At 48.1% G+C, this 15,892-nt stretch overlaps 1 protein-coding gene and 1 long non-coding RNA gene across 2 annotated transcripts in view; both read right to left on the reverse strand.

Annotated features, from left to right (window-relative positions):
- Window positions 1-442: 442 nt before the first annotated feature.
- Window positions 443-7,224, reverse strand: LOC131564120 (uncharacterized). The gene is made up of 3 exons (XR_009275359.1): window positions 7,177-7,224; window positions 1,160-1,287; window positions 443-719 (listed from the first exon to the last, which is right to left on the reverse strand). It is a non-coding gene; the product is annotated as an uncharacterized LOC131564120 (long non-coding RNA).
- Window positions 7,225-9,323: 2,099 nt separating this feature from the next.
- Window positions 9,324-15,892, reverse strand: part of HS6ST2 (heparan sulfate 6-O-sulfotransferase 2) — a 125,594-nt gene continuing 119,025 nt past the window's right edge. Inside the window, exon 2 of the mRNA XM_058814116.1 lies at window positions 9,324-12,146. Coding sequence (XP_058670099.1) covers window positions 11,444-12,146 — 703 coding nt within the window. The 3' untranslated portion in view covers window positions 9,324-11,443. The remainder of the gene's footprint in view (window positions 12,147-15,892) is intronic.

Here is a 15,892-nt window from a genome sequence, read left to right on the forward strand (position 1 = left end):
AGAGGGCTCAGGCAGAAGGAAAACAGAGGAGCTCCCTCTCCCCCAGCCCCAAGGACTCCCCTCTCTGGGAATCAATATTGGGATCATAGGGGACTTCAAGAAGAGATCAGGTGAATTTGTGGGTGGTGGGCACACAAAAATCTGGGAAGCAGGAGAAACATGGACTTTCGGATGAAACAGAGCTGCAAAAATAATTTCCTGTCTCCTGAAACATTTTAATTGACTTCTGGATACCTTCAACAACGGCTGTGCTCCTGAGAGTGGGATACTGTGTAAAAGCATCTCCTGGGTGTACACACAATGTTTCAGTGGGGAGGAGGAATACAGAGCAACATCCAAAAGGATCAAGGTCACCTAACCTGGGACCATCTCAAAAGGCAACACTTATATATATTGAAATAAATGCCTTTTTCCTTCTAAAAATCAAACCAACACCAGCATATTCAAGGAATGCACTTTAATTTCAACTAACTGCTCATACAGGGTTTTTTTGTTTGGTTGGTTTGTTTTTGTTTTTTGGTTTTTTCCTCAGGGTTTGCTCCTCGAAGACACCCATAATTTCCCCAGGGGAGGGACAGGAGCAGGCAGGGCCCGGGGCTTTGGGAGAACGGCAAGAGCCCGGCAGCAGCTGGGGATTGGTTTTTCCATGGCTCCCTCTAGTGTGTACAACCCAAAATGGGATTGAACACAGACAATGAATTTCGTGCACTCAATGCAACCTGAAACAGATTTAATACAACAGGCATTTAAAATGTATTTCCAGAGGAGATGTTTGCTCTAGGAGAAATTCTGCCACTCCTGCACAGAAAAACAGCTACTGGGGCTGCAGGAGCAGCTGGCTGAATTTTGCATGCTCACAGTTTGATTTCCTGTGTTTCTGAACCAAAAATTAAAAGGTCAGAAAGACTCTTCTGTAATAGCAGCTCTGGCCTATTTTTCCCCTATTGCTTTTTCATTTATTCATATCTTCCTCAGGGACTGATCTACCTTCTAGAATAATAGGGTTATTTTCTGAGACTAATCTAAGAAAATAAATTAGAAAGTCTAAACCTTTCATTAGAGCTCAAAGAGACAGAATTTCTCGGTCAAGGAGAGCTGAGACACTCAGGAATAGATGTCCAGCAAATAACATTTATTAATTATGCATATTCATACTCACAGCCATGGACAAAGGCAGCCTCCACCAGCAGACCTGCAGGAGGCTGCCTGCAAACCAATGTGTAAAGTAAACAGCTCCTTTATTGGGCTAAGTGGTCACGTAGTAAAGGAGCTCACATTTCCAAGTAGCTGTGGAGCAAAATAATAGGAAAGCTATTAAAGTCCAGAGAAAGATTGCATTATAGTGCCTAAATTAAAGCCTAAATCAGCATTGATGTAAATATTACGGTTCCTACTTTCTTTCACTTCTGAATACCAAGCAGAACTTGGCCAGCACATAGAAATCCTTTCAATAAATGCTTATTTTTCCCCTGGACTTCAGATGGGGCCAGGGAGGGGAGAACTTTGCCCTGAGGGCAGAGATCCTGGCACTGGGAGAGGGCCAAGGTCAGGCTGGGTTGTGATGTCCAGGCATCTCTGCTGCTTGGCAGGCGGGAACACCAAATTCTGCTCCCCATGATCAGCAGGAAAGTTTTCCTCACACAACAGCCTAAGGCAAGGAGCATCCTTGGCTTTGGGGCCCTGGGAAATGGGCTCTTCCCTGAGGTCTCACAAGAAGGCCAACCTTGAGATGAGCTCCGTAAGTCCCCTCCTATCCTGGCCGCATTTTCTTTGCTTCCCTGCATGCTGAGCCTTCCCTTGAGGAGCCAGGCTGACCATCAGACAAAGCAAAATAAATGAGCCACACCCCAACACTTAGGTCAAGCAAATCCAAGGTGCATCCTGCTTAATTACTATCTGCCCTGAGAATTAATCAGAACAATTTACCAGCTATGGTGCTGCAATTGCAGGGGATGCACCCAACTCCCACACAAGGTCTGTGAGGAAGATGAGCAGTGCCAGGGTCAGATGAAGACCACTGGCCTCTATCATAACCAGTATATAAATGACCAATATATAAAATAGTCACAGGTTGCAAAGCAGGAGAGCTCTGTCATGCAGCTGACTGATGGAAGGCAGCTTTGCCACGCTGTCACCCCCAGGGCAGCCTCCCTGCCACCCCAATGCAGAGTGCTGCACTCTCCATGCCCAGGGCAGCCTCCCTGCCACCCCAATGCAGAGTGCTGCACTCTCCATGCCCGGGTGTCCCTTCCAGGGAAGGCTCTGGGGCTGCACAGCATCCTGCAGGGGACAGAACCTGGCAGCTCTGGCACCATCCCACAGGCACAGGGGACAGCTCCACTGCCCCAGAGCTGGTGCCAGCTATTTCCTTAAGGGCACAGAATGAAGTGACCCATGAATATTCAGAGCCCACATAGCAGCAGGACCTTTTCTAAGAGCACATCACAAGTGTTAAGGGTGGTTGAGATGATTGGATTGTCTCCACTTGGCCTCTGCACTTTAGGTGGGCTCCCTCCACAATCCAGAGTGCAACTTTATCTGGCCCAAGTGTCCCTCAGAGAGCAGCAGCCAGCCTTGATCTGGGGACAGCAGGAGCTGGAGGATCCCCTGCTCCCCTCTGTGGCTTGTTCCAGCAGTTAATCACCCTCACTCAGAAATTTGTGCATGAACTAGAAATATAAAATTAATGATTTCTGTCATCTCCTGCCTTGGCAGCCTGCTTGTTCTACTGACAATGATTCAGTAATCTGAAAAACATTGTACTTCATTTACAGTATTAACAGCTGAGCCTACAGATACAGAGATTGCAGCTACTCTCATGGAAAGGCTGTCCTGCAGTGTGCAGAATGACTTACCTTTACATTCTAATTTCTATCATTGCCTCTGCAACCTCTGGTTTGGCCTTCTTGCTTGTGCAGAAGTGACAGGAAAGCAGCCAGGTCAAAGGGGTGAGGATTTAGGGCGTGGGTTGGCAGATTCAGCAAAGAAGGAGGAGGCAGGAGTATGTTGACTCCACTTTACCACAGCTCATGGTCTGTGCCTTACAAACCTCCAGCCCAAGCACTGTTGTCTTATCCACCAGCCAGGTGTCTTGGGAGGAAAAACTCTGCTGACAGTGAGTTCTGTGGGTTCCATCCTGCTCAGGAGCTGAGCACCACTGGGAAAAAGCAGAGTCTGACATTTCAGCTCTGATCTTCTCTCCATCCAAAATCTGACCTGCCACTCCCAGAAAATCAATGCAGCCAAACCAGATAATGCCACCCCTCTGCCCTTCCAGAGAAAGGGAGAGATCAGCTATGACAAATGCAGAAGGCCACAAAAAGTGCACTGCCTTAAAGAGCCATCAGAGTAATTTTAAAATCAATGTGATGTTTGACAAAGAGCCAGCACGACTCCTTCCAGACTGGCAGTGCCATCCCGAAATGCCCTGGAAGGGATTGGGAATTCTGCAGGCAGCACTTTGCACACACTGATGCCAATGCAGCATTTTCTCTGCAAGGCCATAAAAGCAAATTAAAAAAAAAAAGAAAAAGGCAGCATTGCAATGGTGTGAGCAGCTGGTGAGGGGAAGTGGCACCATGGGTGAGTCACAGGGACCCTGCAGAGCCACCCACACACCATGGGCACGGATGGCCAGGCAGCCACGGGGCACAATGTGCTCTGAAGGGCACCAGAGGATGGCAGGACATCCTTAATTATAATCTCTGCTCTCTCCACGATGGAACTGGAGGACAGGATGGAAGGGACTGTTTGGGAAAGCTGCTGCTGCCAACCTTTCCCCCCTGCCTGGGGTGGTGCTGGCAGTGCCTCCCTGGCACATCAGAGCAGCCCCAGCAGGCAGCATTATTCTGGCAGAACTTGGGGCATTTGGGCTCCCAGGGCAGGATCTGGCTGGGCTGAGGATCTGTGAGCAATCCCAGAATGGATAAGCTGAAACAGAGCAGTGGTACCCAGGGCAGGGCAGAGGGGCACAGGGCTGTGACAAGGACTCACCACGGGCACTGCCCGTCCCTGTGCCCACACTCACCCACCCTGAGCAGCCCCAGATGTGAGGTCCCAAACGTGGCTGCTGAGGAGGGGATTAGCAGCTCACAGCTCACGAACCTTAAGTGATTTCCAGAATGATGGTCACATTTCACATTCCAGGCTCCTTGGCCGGGGTAAGAGCTCTCCACCATTCCTCCTGGCAATAGCTGCCCGTGTGTCACCTCTTGGATCAGCTGCCTGCCAGCAATGGTGGGGCCTGGCACCACCTGGGCCACCTCCAGGTGCGAGTCCTCCCTGTGCAAGCTCAGGCACTGGAGCACAGGACCTGAGGGAATCAGTTCTGTGATTCCCTCCTCATTATTCCCATACATTTGTACTTTAAGAACATATTTTAAAAATACAGCATATCACTACTTTTTATTCTCAATTCATTACTTCCAGGAAGCACCTGTAACTTTTATATATATAAATAAGCAATACCCCCAGACCTGCTCATTGCATCCATCTGTGCACCCCAGGAATTAACCCCTCTGATATGAGGGGCCAACCATGTGATTTTCCATTGAATCAAAATAAACACATGTCCATAAGAAAACCTCAAAGGATTACAACAAATGGGGCAAAGGCAGCAGCAGTAAATGCACTTCCCAGCAGCAGCAGAGGTTACTCCACATCATCACCAGCCCTGGGAACGGAGGAAAGGGAATTCCTGCCCTTCAGTCCAGCAGCAGGAGTTACCCCAGGTGTGGTACTTCTTCAGAGAACACAAAATTCCTGGTAATGACTGTAAATCTGTGGCTGGTGTCTGCAAACAACCATGGGCACACCGGGCACCAGGCAGTGGCACCTGGGGCCCATCTGGATGTGGTGGCTTCAGCCCAGACCAGGACACACAGCCTGTGTTCCCAGGGGCAATCTGCACCACAGCACCTTCCCTGCACGGAGAATTTGGGCTCTTTGTGTATTTATTAATACACAAAGAGCCCAATACACGGTTTTATATAGAAAACTGTGAAGCTGCTCCTGGGAGCAGAAGTTCCTGCCTGGCCCAGGCTGTGGGCCCTGAGCAAGCACCAGCTACAGCCAGCCTGGGCTTTGGACAGGAGGGGTTTTCTGAGCTGATGTTTGGGATGGGAGCTGCTGCTGATGGCCCCTGCCCAGCTGTGGTTTCTCACCCAGCCATAAAATTGCTTTCTGCACCCTCTCTGTCCCCAGATCCCTGTGGGGCTGGCTCGGGGTCAGCTCTCAGCCACATGCAGAGCACACCTGCACCTTAAGGATGCTCCAGCAGGGCTGTGCCCCCTGTCCCCTGTGTCCCATCCCCAGCAGCTCCTCCCAGGGCAGCCCCGGTGGGCTCTCACCAAGCCCGGACAGGGACAGGGACCCATTAGCAGGGGATTGACTCCAGAGGCTGCTGCTGCTGAGGGTGCTGCAGCCATCCAGACAGCTTTATTCATTAGCAATTAGGCAGGCGTTGTCTGGCATCTAGATTAATCCCACTTTTAATTATTTTGAAACTGTGTGAGATTTCCCAGGCATTAAAGATTATGTACGCGCTTGCTGATTCCACAGCAATTATTCTAATGTAATGATGTCTATTAATACTCTTCCCAGCTTGCCATGCCCAGAGGGGAAATTCCCATCTCCCCCTGTGGAGATCACATCTCCCACGAGGCATAACCCCCCTATTCACCTGCTTACGTGGCACAAAAGAACATTTTCCATGTGCTTCACCTAATACTAATAACATTACAGAGCTGCTGCTGTATCAAATACCAAGCAATGATAGCAAAGGGGAGAGAGATCCCTTACAGCCACAGCCCACCCAAAACCCAGCATCTTGTATTTGTGGGATATTTTGAAAGGTAAAGGTCACAATATTTTTATCCCAAGTCAGGCTAAACCATTTAATCTGAAATCAAAGGTTTCATTCAGCTTCTGCATCATTTGAGCTCATTACAGATTGCCTTTACAATCTACAGACAGCATTTAAAAGAAGAATGTAGTTTCAAAGAGGGACAATGAAGTGTGAGCTGACAACCTCAAACCATAGAGCTATTCCAAAATCTCACCTTTCCTTTGGTATAAACATCCCCCAAACTTATCAATTTCCAACTATAATTCTCATAATTCCCAAACTTCATGTATCAGAGAGTTTGCTATTCACTGGCAAAACAAGTATTGTGCCATTGGCCACCAACTGACACTGTGGGGCTGAGACAGTTATCAGAATGAGGGCTCAAGTGAGTGCTGTGCCAGGACCCATGTGCATCCCTCTGCCCATGAATGCCCAGCAGAAAATACATATATTTGACATTAATCTCTAGCTTATATAGAGGTTTATGTCCACAACTGCTTGTGCACATCCTATCAAGTGAAAGCCTTATTTGCAGTCATATGAGGGAACAGATTAAAATAGCTGAGATACCAAAAGGCAGTGGTTGTAGTGTCCTGAAAATGAACACTCAGCTCTCACTATAACTATTTTGATTGTTTTGCATATATATTGTTTCAGCATTTCATTGCTCCCCAAACAAAAAGCGATATAACCTCTCCTGCCTGCCCTAACGTATCCTCACAGAGCTAAACTGCATGACAGAGCTGCTGGGTAGAGACCACGGGTAATTTGGCTGATAGATCCTCTGGAAGCTCAGAGCTAAATTCGATTTCAGGCCCAAACTCGTCAGCCTGTCTCTGGAGATGGCAGAGCAGTGATATTAGCATGATGGCAACGCTCACTCTGAACTCAAGAAATGGATTAAATGAAATTACACTCTTCCCTGATGAGGCTGGTGGAACAGGGAGATTGCTTTAGGAAACCCAGAATTGAATTTCATAGGTAAGAGTTCAGATGCTGGGCTATTTGCTCAGGAAGGTTTGGCAGGCTGCTCCTCCCTGGAGCCACAGCTGCCAGGAGGGCAGGAAGGACACGGTGTCAGCTCCCTCCAGAGCCTGCAGCCACCCTCACTCACATCACTGCTGGCTTTGGCAGTGCTCCATCCACTTTGGAGGCAGGAGATCCCACAATCCCATCCCAGCATCCCCATTCCCACCTGTGAAGGACTCTCCACTTCTCCCTTCTCAGGCACTGCCACCCCAGCAGGGTTCAGCAATACCAAACCACCCCCAGCTCCTCCCAAATGCTCTGGAGACAGGGAGATTTCTATTAATTGGAAGATTTAAATTTACCTGCTTGGAAAATACCTCTCCGGCAGAAGATGTCTCTGTAAGGATGCCCTCTCCACCCAGAGCTGCTCTCTGTGCCTCCCTGCAGTACTGGGCCAGCCTGGCAGCTCAGGGCTGCAGCTCAAGGTTTGCATTTGTTTGACAGGTTTCCTCAATTACCTGATAATTCTGGCTCAAATTTAAGAGAGGAGATGGATCAGGTTTTTTTCTCCTCTCGTCATGAGCAGAAACAGCTGAAATAGCAATTGCACTGGTATGTCAGGTGTTACCCATGGCTCTGATATTTTGGATAATGGGTGAATTTTAAAAACTACACAAACAAGCCCATTAGTTCATTTTCACTCAAAAATAACATAACTGAAAGCATATTTATTATGCATCTAAAATGCATCATTTGCCATATAAAGAGGATGCGAAGGTCATTAACAAAAATCAGCAGAGCAGTTCATGCCCAACAGCCTTTACATACCAGGTACCCTTTAGGAAAGCTTTAGTCCCACACTTTAAGACCCAAATACAGCCCTTTGCAAGGCCACACAGGTCTCACAGTTACCAACATCCCAAGTTTTTGGAGGGCAAAAGGAACCAAGACTTTCTCTTTAACATGAATTTTAGCAGTGCCCATCACCATCTCCTCACAGCCCTGGGCTCCACCCTGACTGGCCCAGGTGGTGCTGGCAGTGCCAGAGGTGCTGACATCCCTTTCCATCCCTGGAAACTTAAGAGGCATCTCAGTGCTCCAAAGAATTTTCTTAATGTGTCTCCAGGCTTTTCAAAACTCACCAGAGGGTTTGAGAGCTTCTTGACTCACTGCTGCAGCTCCTCACCTTCTGAAGTTTGTCTGCCCAAACATCCCCCACTCCCTCATCCTTCCCCTCCTGCAGTAAGAGTTTTCTCAGCTGTCAAATGACTCCCCTCAAAAGGCAACCCCAATTGGTTTAATGCCAATTTCACTGCTGGGTGCTTTTTTAGCTGCAGGGAGGCCTCTCACACAACCTCCATCCCATTAGCAGCCCCTGCAGCACCCTCTCAGTGCACTAACAGACCTGTCTGTTAAATAAAGCCAGTCAATGCAGATCTGCTGGCAGACCCCTCCACCCCTGCTCCCAGGGCTCAGAAAGCCTCACAGAGGTAGGATGCCCCTGCAGGTACCCACAGGAGAAGGGCAGCTCTGTCCTCACAGGAGAGTTCCAGCAGATCAAGGCAAAGTCTCCCGTGCACACCTTCATGACAACTGTCCTGCTGCAAGCCTGGCAAACTTGTGGGCCTTTTATAGACACCAAGAAAAAATGCCTCCATCCAAACTGTCAGAAAGTGTCTTTGTGGCATCTCTGGCCAAGAAGATGCTCAGAGGGCTGGAGAACCTCAGCTCTGGAGACAGGCTGCGAGAGCTGGGGGTATCCAGAGCCTGGAGAAGGCTCTGGGGAGATCTCAGAACCCCTTCCAGTGCCTAAAGGGGCTCCAAGAGAGCTGAACAGGGAGTCTTGACAAGGGCATGGGGGGATAGGACAAGGAGGAATGGCTTTAAACTGAAAGACAGAAGAAATACCTAAGATATCAGGAAGAAATTCCTCCCTCTGAGGGTGGTGAGGCCCTGGCACAGGTTGCTCTGAGAAGCTGTGGATGCCTGGAAGTGTCCAAGGCCAGGTTGGACAGGGCTTGGAGCAACCTGGGACAGTGGAAAGTGTCCCTGTCAATTTTTTGTGTGTCCCCAGAAGGGATACAGTGGGATGCACTGGAAATCAGTGGATAGGAAGCATCCTCCAGAGTCAACATAGAGGGTGGGCATCTCATAAAGGATAAAAATAAATCATATACATACACACACATATATGTACACAGAAGAGAAAGAACTCCTTAATGCTTCAGACCACTAACAATCCTATTTAAAATCACCAGAAACCACAGCTTGTTTTTCTGAGGGCTGCTCATAAGTTGAAACCTCTGCAGTAACTCCTGAACCAGACAACATCCCAGTGGTTTTGCCCTTGAAAGCTGTAGTTTAAATACAATTCAGAAAAGCTATGACTTCAAATTCACATACTTGCTATCAACTGCTATTTCACTCATGTTGGAATTACCATCCATTCTCAACTGTGCAGCTCTCAGCACATCGTCAGAGAAAGAAATAATCACATGAAAATCAGAAGTCTGTAGTTAAATTTTATTTATCAGTTCTATTGTTAAATGACACAATCAAAGTCAGTGGATTGGCCTGTAAATCTACACAATAAGACAGCGTCTACAGTGGAAATCAGTAGAGTTTGATATGGTTATGACAAAATGGTATCCTTATATTCGTACATCCCCTATATACAATAAACAGTATACACAAAGAAAATGCAACTAGTCTCTGTAAACCATGCACACCACAGCATAAAAACAAGATGCACCTCCTGCAACAGGCCTCCAGCTTGCCCACAGTTAAGTCCTGTTTACAGCAGTGCCTTTCAGTTTCAAGAGCAAATTATTTTCCCCCATGAAAACCAAAATACAACTGAGACATCATATTGGCAACTGCAGTTCTCATTTAAAAAAAAAAATTGCTGTACATGAAGTTATTCTCTTCTCAAAGCTGCTAATGCAGGGTATTGGTTTGCTGCTGCTTTGCTCTCCCCTTGCCCTTGGCAGGGTTGCTGCCCCCAGGCAGCCACACATCATCAGATGTAAAACCACTTCCAGGTAACTTAGGCATGGAGCCCTAAGATGTTTTTAAAGCCTTCTGCCTCATTTCCTCCCCCCCTGCCCTCCTGGTGTATAGAGTCTTACAGGTGAAAGGCAACAGTGCAAGTGAGCCTCGTGAGCATCGTGTCCCCGGGGCCGCAGAGGGCCCTCGCAGCTCAGTGCCAAGCTCGGCAGCACTGCAGGACAAATGTGCTCAGCTTGCTGAAAGTCTGGCCCAAGCCTTGCAGAGGTTTGTATTTTTTTTTTTTTTTTTTGCATAGAGATTTGTAGGAGCCCCTCACACTACGTTTGCTGTCCCGTGGGCCTCGGGGAGGCTGGAGGGCTGCAGGATCCCGCTCCAGCTCTGACCCTGAGCCCAGCAGAGCCTGCTGGGGAGCAAACTGTGCCCCCCATGCACCACACCTCCCTCTCCCCCTCTAACTATGGCTATGGAAAAACTGGCTTCCCTCATTCCCAGTCCTCATCCGTCATCGCTATGAAGGGCTCAAGAGCATAGGAAAAAAAAAAAAGCCCTGTTCTTATCTGGTGTAGCAAAGATTTACTGGAAGTAAATCCTAATTCAAGTGCAAATCTACTTCCATTGAGCAATTCTCTTTATAATATTGCTGGGATTAGAGAGTTTTATGACTTTTTAAAGACACTACACAAATATCAGCAACATAATTTCATCTAGTTTATACCACCAATTATTAAGGAATGATAAATTCAGCATTATGTATTCTAATGGGTAAGAAAGACTTAAAATGAGACACTGTCACAGGATTATAACTTGGAGAAGGCTTTATGAAACAAATATGAGAATGTGCTGTAACTTTTCCAGAATGGTTAAAATCATACTGCCCTGAAAAATTCTGGAAACAGTGTCTTATAACGTTGGCATTGAGTTCAGAAAAGTATGCATGTATTTTTTTTTTTTTTTTATATGAGATAGACCAAGCTTAAAACTCTAAACAGCAGTAGGTAGAAAAAGTTTAAAATTTTAAATATTTATATAGCTAGAGAAATTACTTCTATTCATTTTAAAAGCCAATATTATACATAAAACTAGTCGATAATTTTTCTAGACCTTTACTGTTCCCTTCATCATTCACTCATTAACTTGGTAAATATCATAAGCAGTTGGTGCCCTTGAAAACACATTATTAAAATAAAATTAAGATAAAATCAAAGGAAAAGGATTTGTTCATATACTGTATTGTGAGAGTATGCTAAATGCTCGTTATTAGGAAATGAGTTTGCTTCCCAGATAGATTTCAGCCGAGCATCATAAACATTTTCCAGCATCCCATTTTGTACTCATAACTAATTTAAGGATTTTTTTTTTCTTTCACTTCTTTTAAATAAATGTCCAAGCAAACATTTCCGATGAGCCGAGACGGCTCCCGTATTTCATAAATAACCCAACAAACCAACAATTTAATTACACGCTAAGATTAAGTGTTCCACGTACAGTACAACATTTACTGCAAAGGCAACTGCAAAGGCAACATTTTGACCTCTTTTTGCTTCAGACCCTCGAGAAGCATCACTGGGTTTGCAGGCTGGCTCGGGCTCTGCTCGTTTTCTGCCCGGCAGGTGCGCCCCACTATCGCCGCCAGCGCTCCACGTTCCCCGTGTAGTCAGTGCTGGAGCTGTTCTCGCCCTGCTCCCTCAGGTGCGCCTGCTTGGCCCGCAGGATCTTGCGCTGCTCCTGGCGTTTCCGCCGCGCCTCCTGGTGCTCCTTCTGCCGCATGTACTGGTACCGCTGCAGGAACAGGTCTTTTGCATAATCGTACAATTCCATGTCTAAAAAATTGAGGGCCTCGATGCGCTGCTGAGTCTGCTTGTCTATCTCCACGCTGGAGGCCCTTGTGCTGTTGTACTGCGTGAACGGCGAGATGAAGTTCATGTTGAAAGTCTTCTCAAAGAGATACTGAGTCTTGCGCTGGAACTCGGTCAGGCCGAAGAAGGCCATGCGCTTCAGGTTCTCCTTGGCACTGTCCAGCAGAACCTTATTCCTCTGCTCCTCGGGCATCACCGACAGGTTGTAGCAGCCCACCAGGCTGAGGTCGGAGAGCATGCGCACCTGGCGGTTGTTGGCCAGGTTGTAGGGGCAGTCCATGAACTCCTGCAGGGAGCAGCCCGACCAGTCGTCCCCGCTGTAGCAGCTGGGCAGCTCCTCGGTGGTGGGGGAGCGGCCGTCGCAGACGTGCAGGGACGCCTTCCATGTGGCCCCGCGCTGCACGTGGCGCCACTCGCTCAGGTACCGGGACACGGGGTCACGCAGGATGGTGATGTAGTAGAAATTCCTGCCAAGGGGAGAGGAAAACAGAGCGTTCAGTCCCGTGTGTCTCCAGCACAGAGCGCATTAACGCTCACAATCGATACAAACAGGCAGAGGCACTTAAGAGGCTTTTAGCAGCCCTGCTGCACAGGCTCCTCTGTGAGTTCACCTCCACAGGGTGAAGGACGGCTCAATAAATCCCTGGGGGAAGCGTGAGGGGCTGCATCTACCTGCACACACACAGAGCTGTCGCTGTTACCTGGTGGTGTCTCTACAGAGGCCAAGGGAACCCAAGACCCCTCTGTGCTGGGCTGTCTCTGTGGTAACACCCTCCTGCTGGTGCTACAACTGATGGTTGCCCCAGACCTTGGGAGAATACTTGAAGTATCTCCCAAGATGTAAGCCATGACCCAAGCAGGACACAGGTAGCCCTGGCTCTTTTAATTTCCTTGTACCACAGAGCTGCACTGACAGGTTTCCACAGACAGCAAAGAGCTGCCTGTGCTGTGTTCCTGATGAGCAGTTGTGGGTCTCAGCTGCACGAGCCCCAGAGCAGCATTACACTTCTGAGGAAGGTATTTCTTACAGGACCTTTCCTTTTGCAGATCAATGGGGTGAGCCCAGAAGCCCCAAACCACTTCCACTCTAACAAGTACTTTGGCAAAGCCCATATAAAATCCTGTTTTACTCTACTGCCTTCATCTGATACAGGACTGAAATGATGAGAGAGGAGAGCTAAGTGACTAAAAAGAAATTAAAGGATACATTACAGCATTTTGTAAGAGAAAACATTTTTCAAGAGAGGTTCTGGCTTTGGTTTGAAGCAACAGGATAGCAGCACACGTGGGGGTCACCCTGCCACTGGAAATCCATCAGGCCACCAGCTGGAAAAGCTGCAAGTTCAACCACAGAACTCACCCAGAGCTCACTCCGGGCTGCACATTAATATCCACCATCAAACACCATGGTATCCACCATCACAGCCTGAGGATGGACACGGTTCTTTGAACCTCCACTAACATGACCATGGCCTCACCTGGATGATGCTGGAGGAACACCATCAGGATATCAGCCATCTGCTTAAGCAAATGGAATTAAAGTAGCTCAGTAAGCAAATTGTGCTGCAGGGAAGGCCACTCCTCCGGGAGGAGGACACCAAGGAGTGTGTGCCCAGGAGCCCTGAGCCCCTGGGGTGTGACTGCCATGTCCTTGGTGCTGTGCAAGGAGGAGAAGGACATTAATTTGCTTTCTCAAGTGACATTGTGACTGGTCACCTTGAAGTCAAACTTTCGTTCCCTGTTGTTTCCTTTGGCAGAAAAGCCACTAGATGTCAATGTTTTACAGAAAATCATCTTTGAACGGACTAAAATGTGAATCACAAGCACAAAAAGGATCCAACTGCACAGGGAAAGGAAACCTAGAGAATCACCATTCCTCTTCCTATTTAGAGCATCCACACTCATGAATAATTAAGTAAGTAGAAAGTACAATAAATGTGCAAAGCCAAATAAAACCAATGAGCCCAGAACAGAATCAGTGGCTGGAAAAAACAGCATTCAACACTTGGAGCTGGGACACCACAATCAGCACCACCCCTCTGCTCAGAGGGATTTGGCCACAGATTCACACAGGCAAAAGGAGCAAAAGTCCCCACCACAACCCCCAGGAAGGTCCTTATCCACAGAAGTGCCATTCAGTAATTTCACTGTGAGAGCTGGGGGTAAGAGTGAGCAAGAATAAAGCTCACTTTCAGGAGTGAGTGGCAGCTGCTAACCCCACACTGTCCCTTGCAGAGATAGGGAGAGTTTTGCTCTGTCTTATCTCAGCAGGTCTCTGGTAGCTTTGGAGAACCCAGCCTGGCAAAGAGGAAGGGCTTTCCATGAGCACCACCTCAACCAGAGCTGTCCCTGACAATGCTTCTGCCTCAGGCTCCTCTGATGCAGCAGCAACCCAGCCTTGTCAGGATCCCCAGCAGGGGAAATGGAACATCTCTGGGATAAACCTAAGCACTTTGTTTACCTTCTGCCAGGACTCCTGAGCCTTGGATCTAGTTTACTGGAACACTGCACTGAAATAATGACCCAACCATACAGCACTAACCTCTACATTAACTACAGCAACAAACCTCTGATGACCGTGGGGACAAAAGCAAAGCCCTGCTTGCCCCAGAGCCCCTTGCAGGAGCTGGGCCATGAGCAGCTCAGCTCAGGGGAGAAGGGTGCAGGCACAGACATATATGTTTGAGAACATATATGTTTCACAAACATATATGTTTGAGAATCCAGCTACCAGCTGGAGGAGAAGGCCAAGCAGACTGTGTGCTCTAAGGTCATCACAGAAATCGATGGGGAGTTAATGCAAGAAGGGCAACAAATCCTGAGCCAAGATCGATGCAGTGAGCGTTTTATTACAGCCCAAGCTCTTCAGCCACTCTCCCTTCGTGCTCCTTGGTCACAGGCGGTGACAAAGCGTCTCCCTTGGCTGCTGTTGTAAAAACCAAAAGAATGAATAAAAACTCAGGCTGAGGGAAGAGGCTGTGCTGTAACAGAGCCCTGTCAGCCTGGGCTGCCTCACCTGGGCAGGTACCTCCATCTGTGCCTGCCAGGGAAATGCTGCAGTCCAGGGACACTGGGGGGATGAGGCTGAGCAAAGGTGCTCACTGGACTCTGCAGTGAGCATGGAGCTGTCTGGGCCACTCCAGCAGCCTGAGCTCAGGATGCCAGGCAGAGACACTCACAGGATGGCCCAGGCAGGGACACTCATGGGATGGCCCAGGCAGGGCCCTTATCCTCCCTGGCCTAAGCACAGCTGGCTGGAACAGGCTCACAGCTGTTACTTATTCCACCTTGTTATTTTCCAGATGAATCCTGCTTTCAGAAAATGAGAAGACATGTCTTAGGGAGAGATGCTTTGTCAATTGCTGGGCCAATCTCAGCAGTTTATGCATTTCTCTCCAGCCTATTAAAATGTTACCAAAAGATGCACTGCCCCTTTTGGGAACATCAGCTTTTGCCCCAAGCCTCTCCTCTGAGTTAGGAATCATGGCAGCTCCAGGAAAGCAGCTGTGCTGCTCTGTGTTCATCTGAACTGAGCTTCAGAAAGTCAGAAAAGCGTTAATGCATCCTCAACTCAGAGCTGTGCCAGAGATGAATTCGGCCATCAGCACTTTGAGCATCATTCTGCTGCAACTGAGGAAAACTTAAAGCATTGCAATTATTTTTAGCTCTGTAGGTAACAGCTTGTTCTTTCTACTGCCTTACCAAGGGAGTGCTGAGCTCCTGCCTGCTCCTTGAAGCATGTGCTTCAGAGCCCAAAGCAACACGTTTGCAGGTAGAGCTCCAACTGCTGTGAATCATCCCTCCCAACTCAGAGCTGCACTCACCAGAACGTGGCTTTTCTGATGCACCTGGGGGGCCGTGAAGCAGAGAGAGGGAGCTCAAGGGCAACTCACAAAGCAGGGACTTGCTTCTGGTCTCTCCCTGAGCAGTGCTGTTCCTTGAGGAACACGGGGACTGAACAGTCCCACAATGTTGAGTTTGTTCCCCATGCTGCACCTGTTTGCTTTCAAGGATAATCCTGTGGTCACAGTGTCCATTCCTGCCAGCCCTTTCCCCACCTCTGCCAAACACTGGGGCAGAATCAGATTCCCTTTTTTTCAACCTAATCTGTTTTTTAAAGAATCCTTGCATCAAATTTTGAATTGCAAAATAAAAAAAAAAAAAGAAAAAATATTGATTTTCAAGTAAGGAACTGTGAAACCCCAAGGGATGA

The sequence above is a fragment of the Ammospiza caudacuta genome, chromosome 14 (genome assembly GCF_027887145.1).
Source record: "Ammospiza caudacuta isolate bAmmCau1 chromosome 14, bAmmCau1.pri, whole genome shotgun sequence".
NCBI classification, from domain to species: Eukaryota; Metazoa; Chordata; class Aves; order Passeriformes; family Passerellidae; genus Ammospiza; species Ammospiza caudacuta.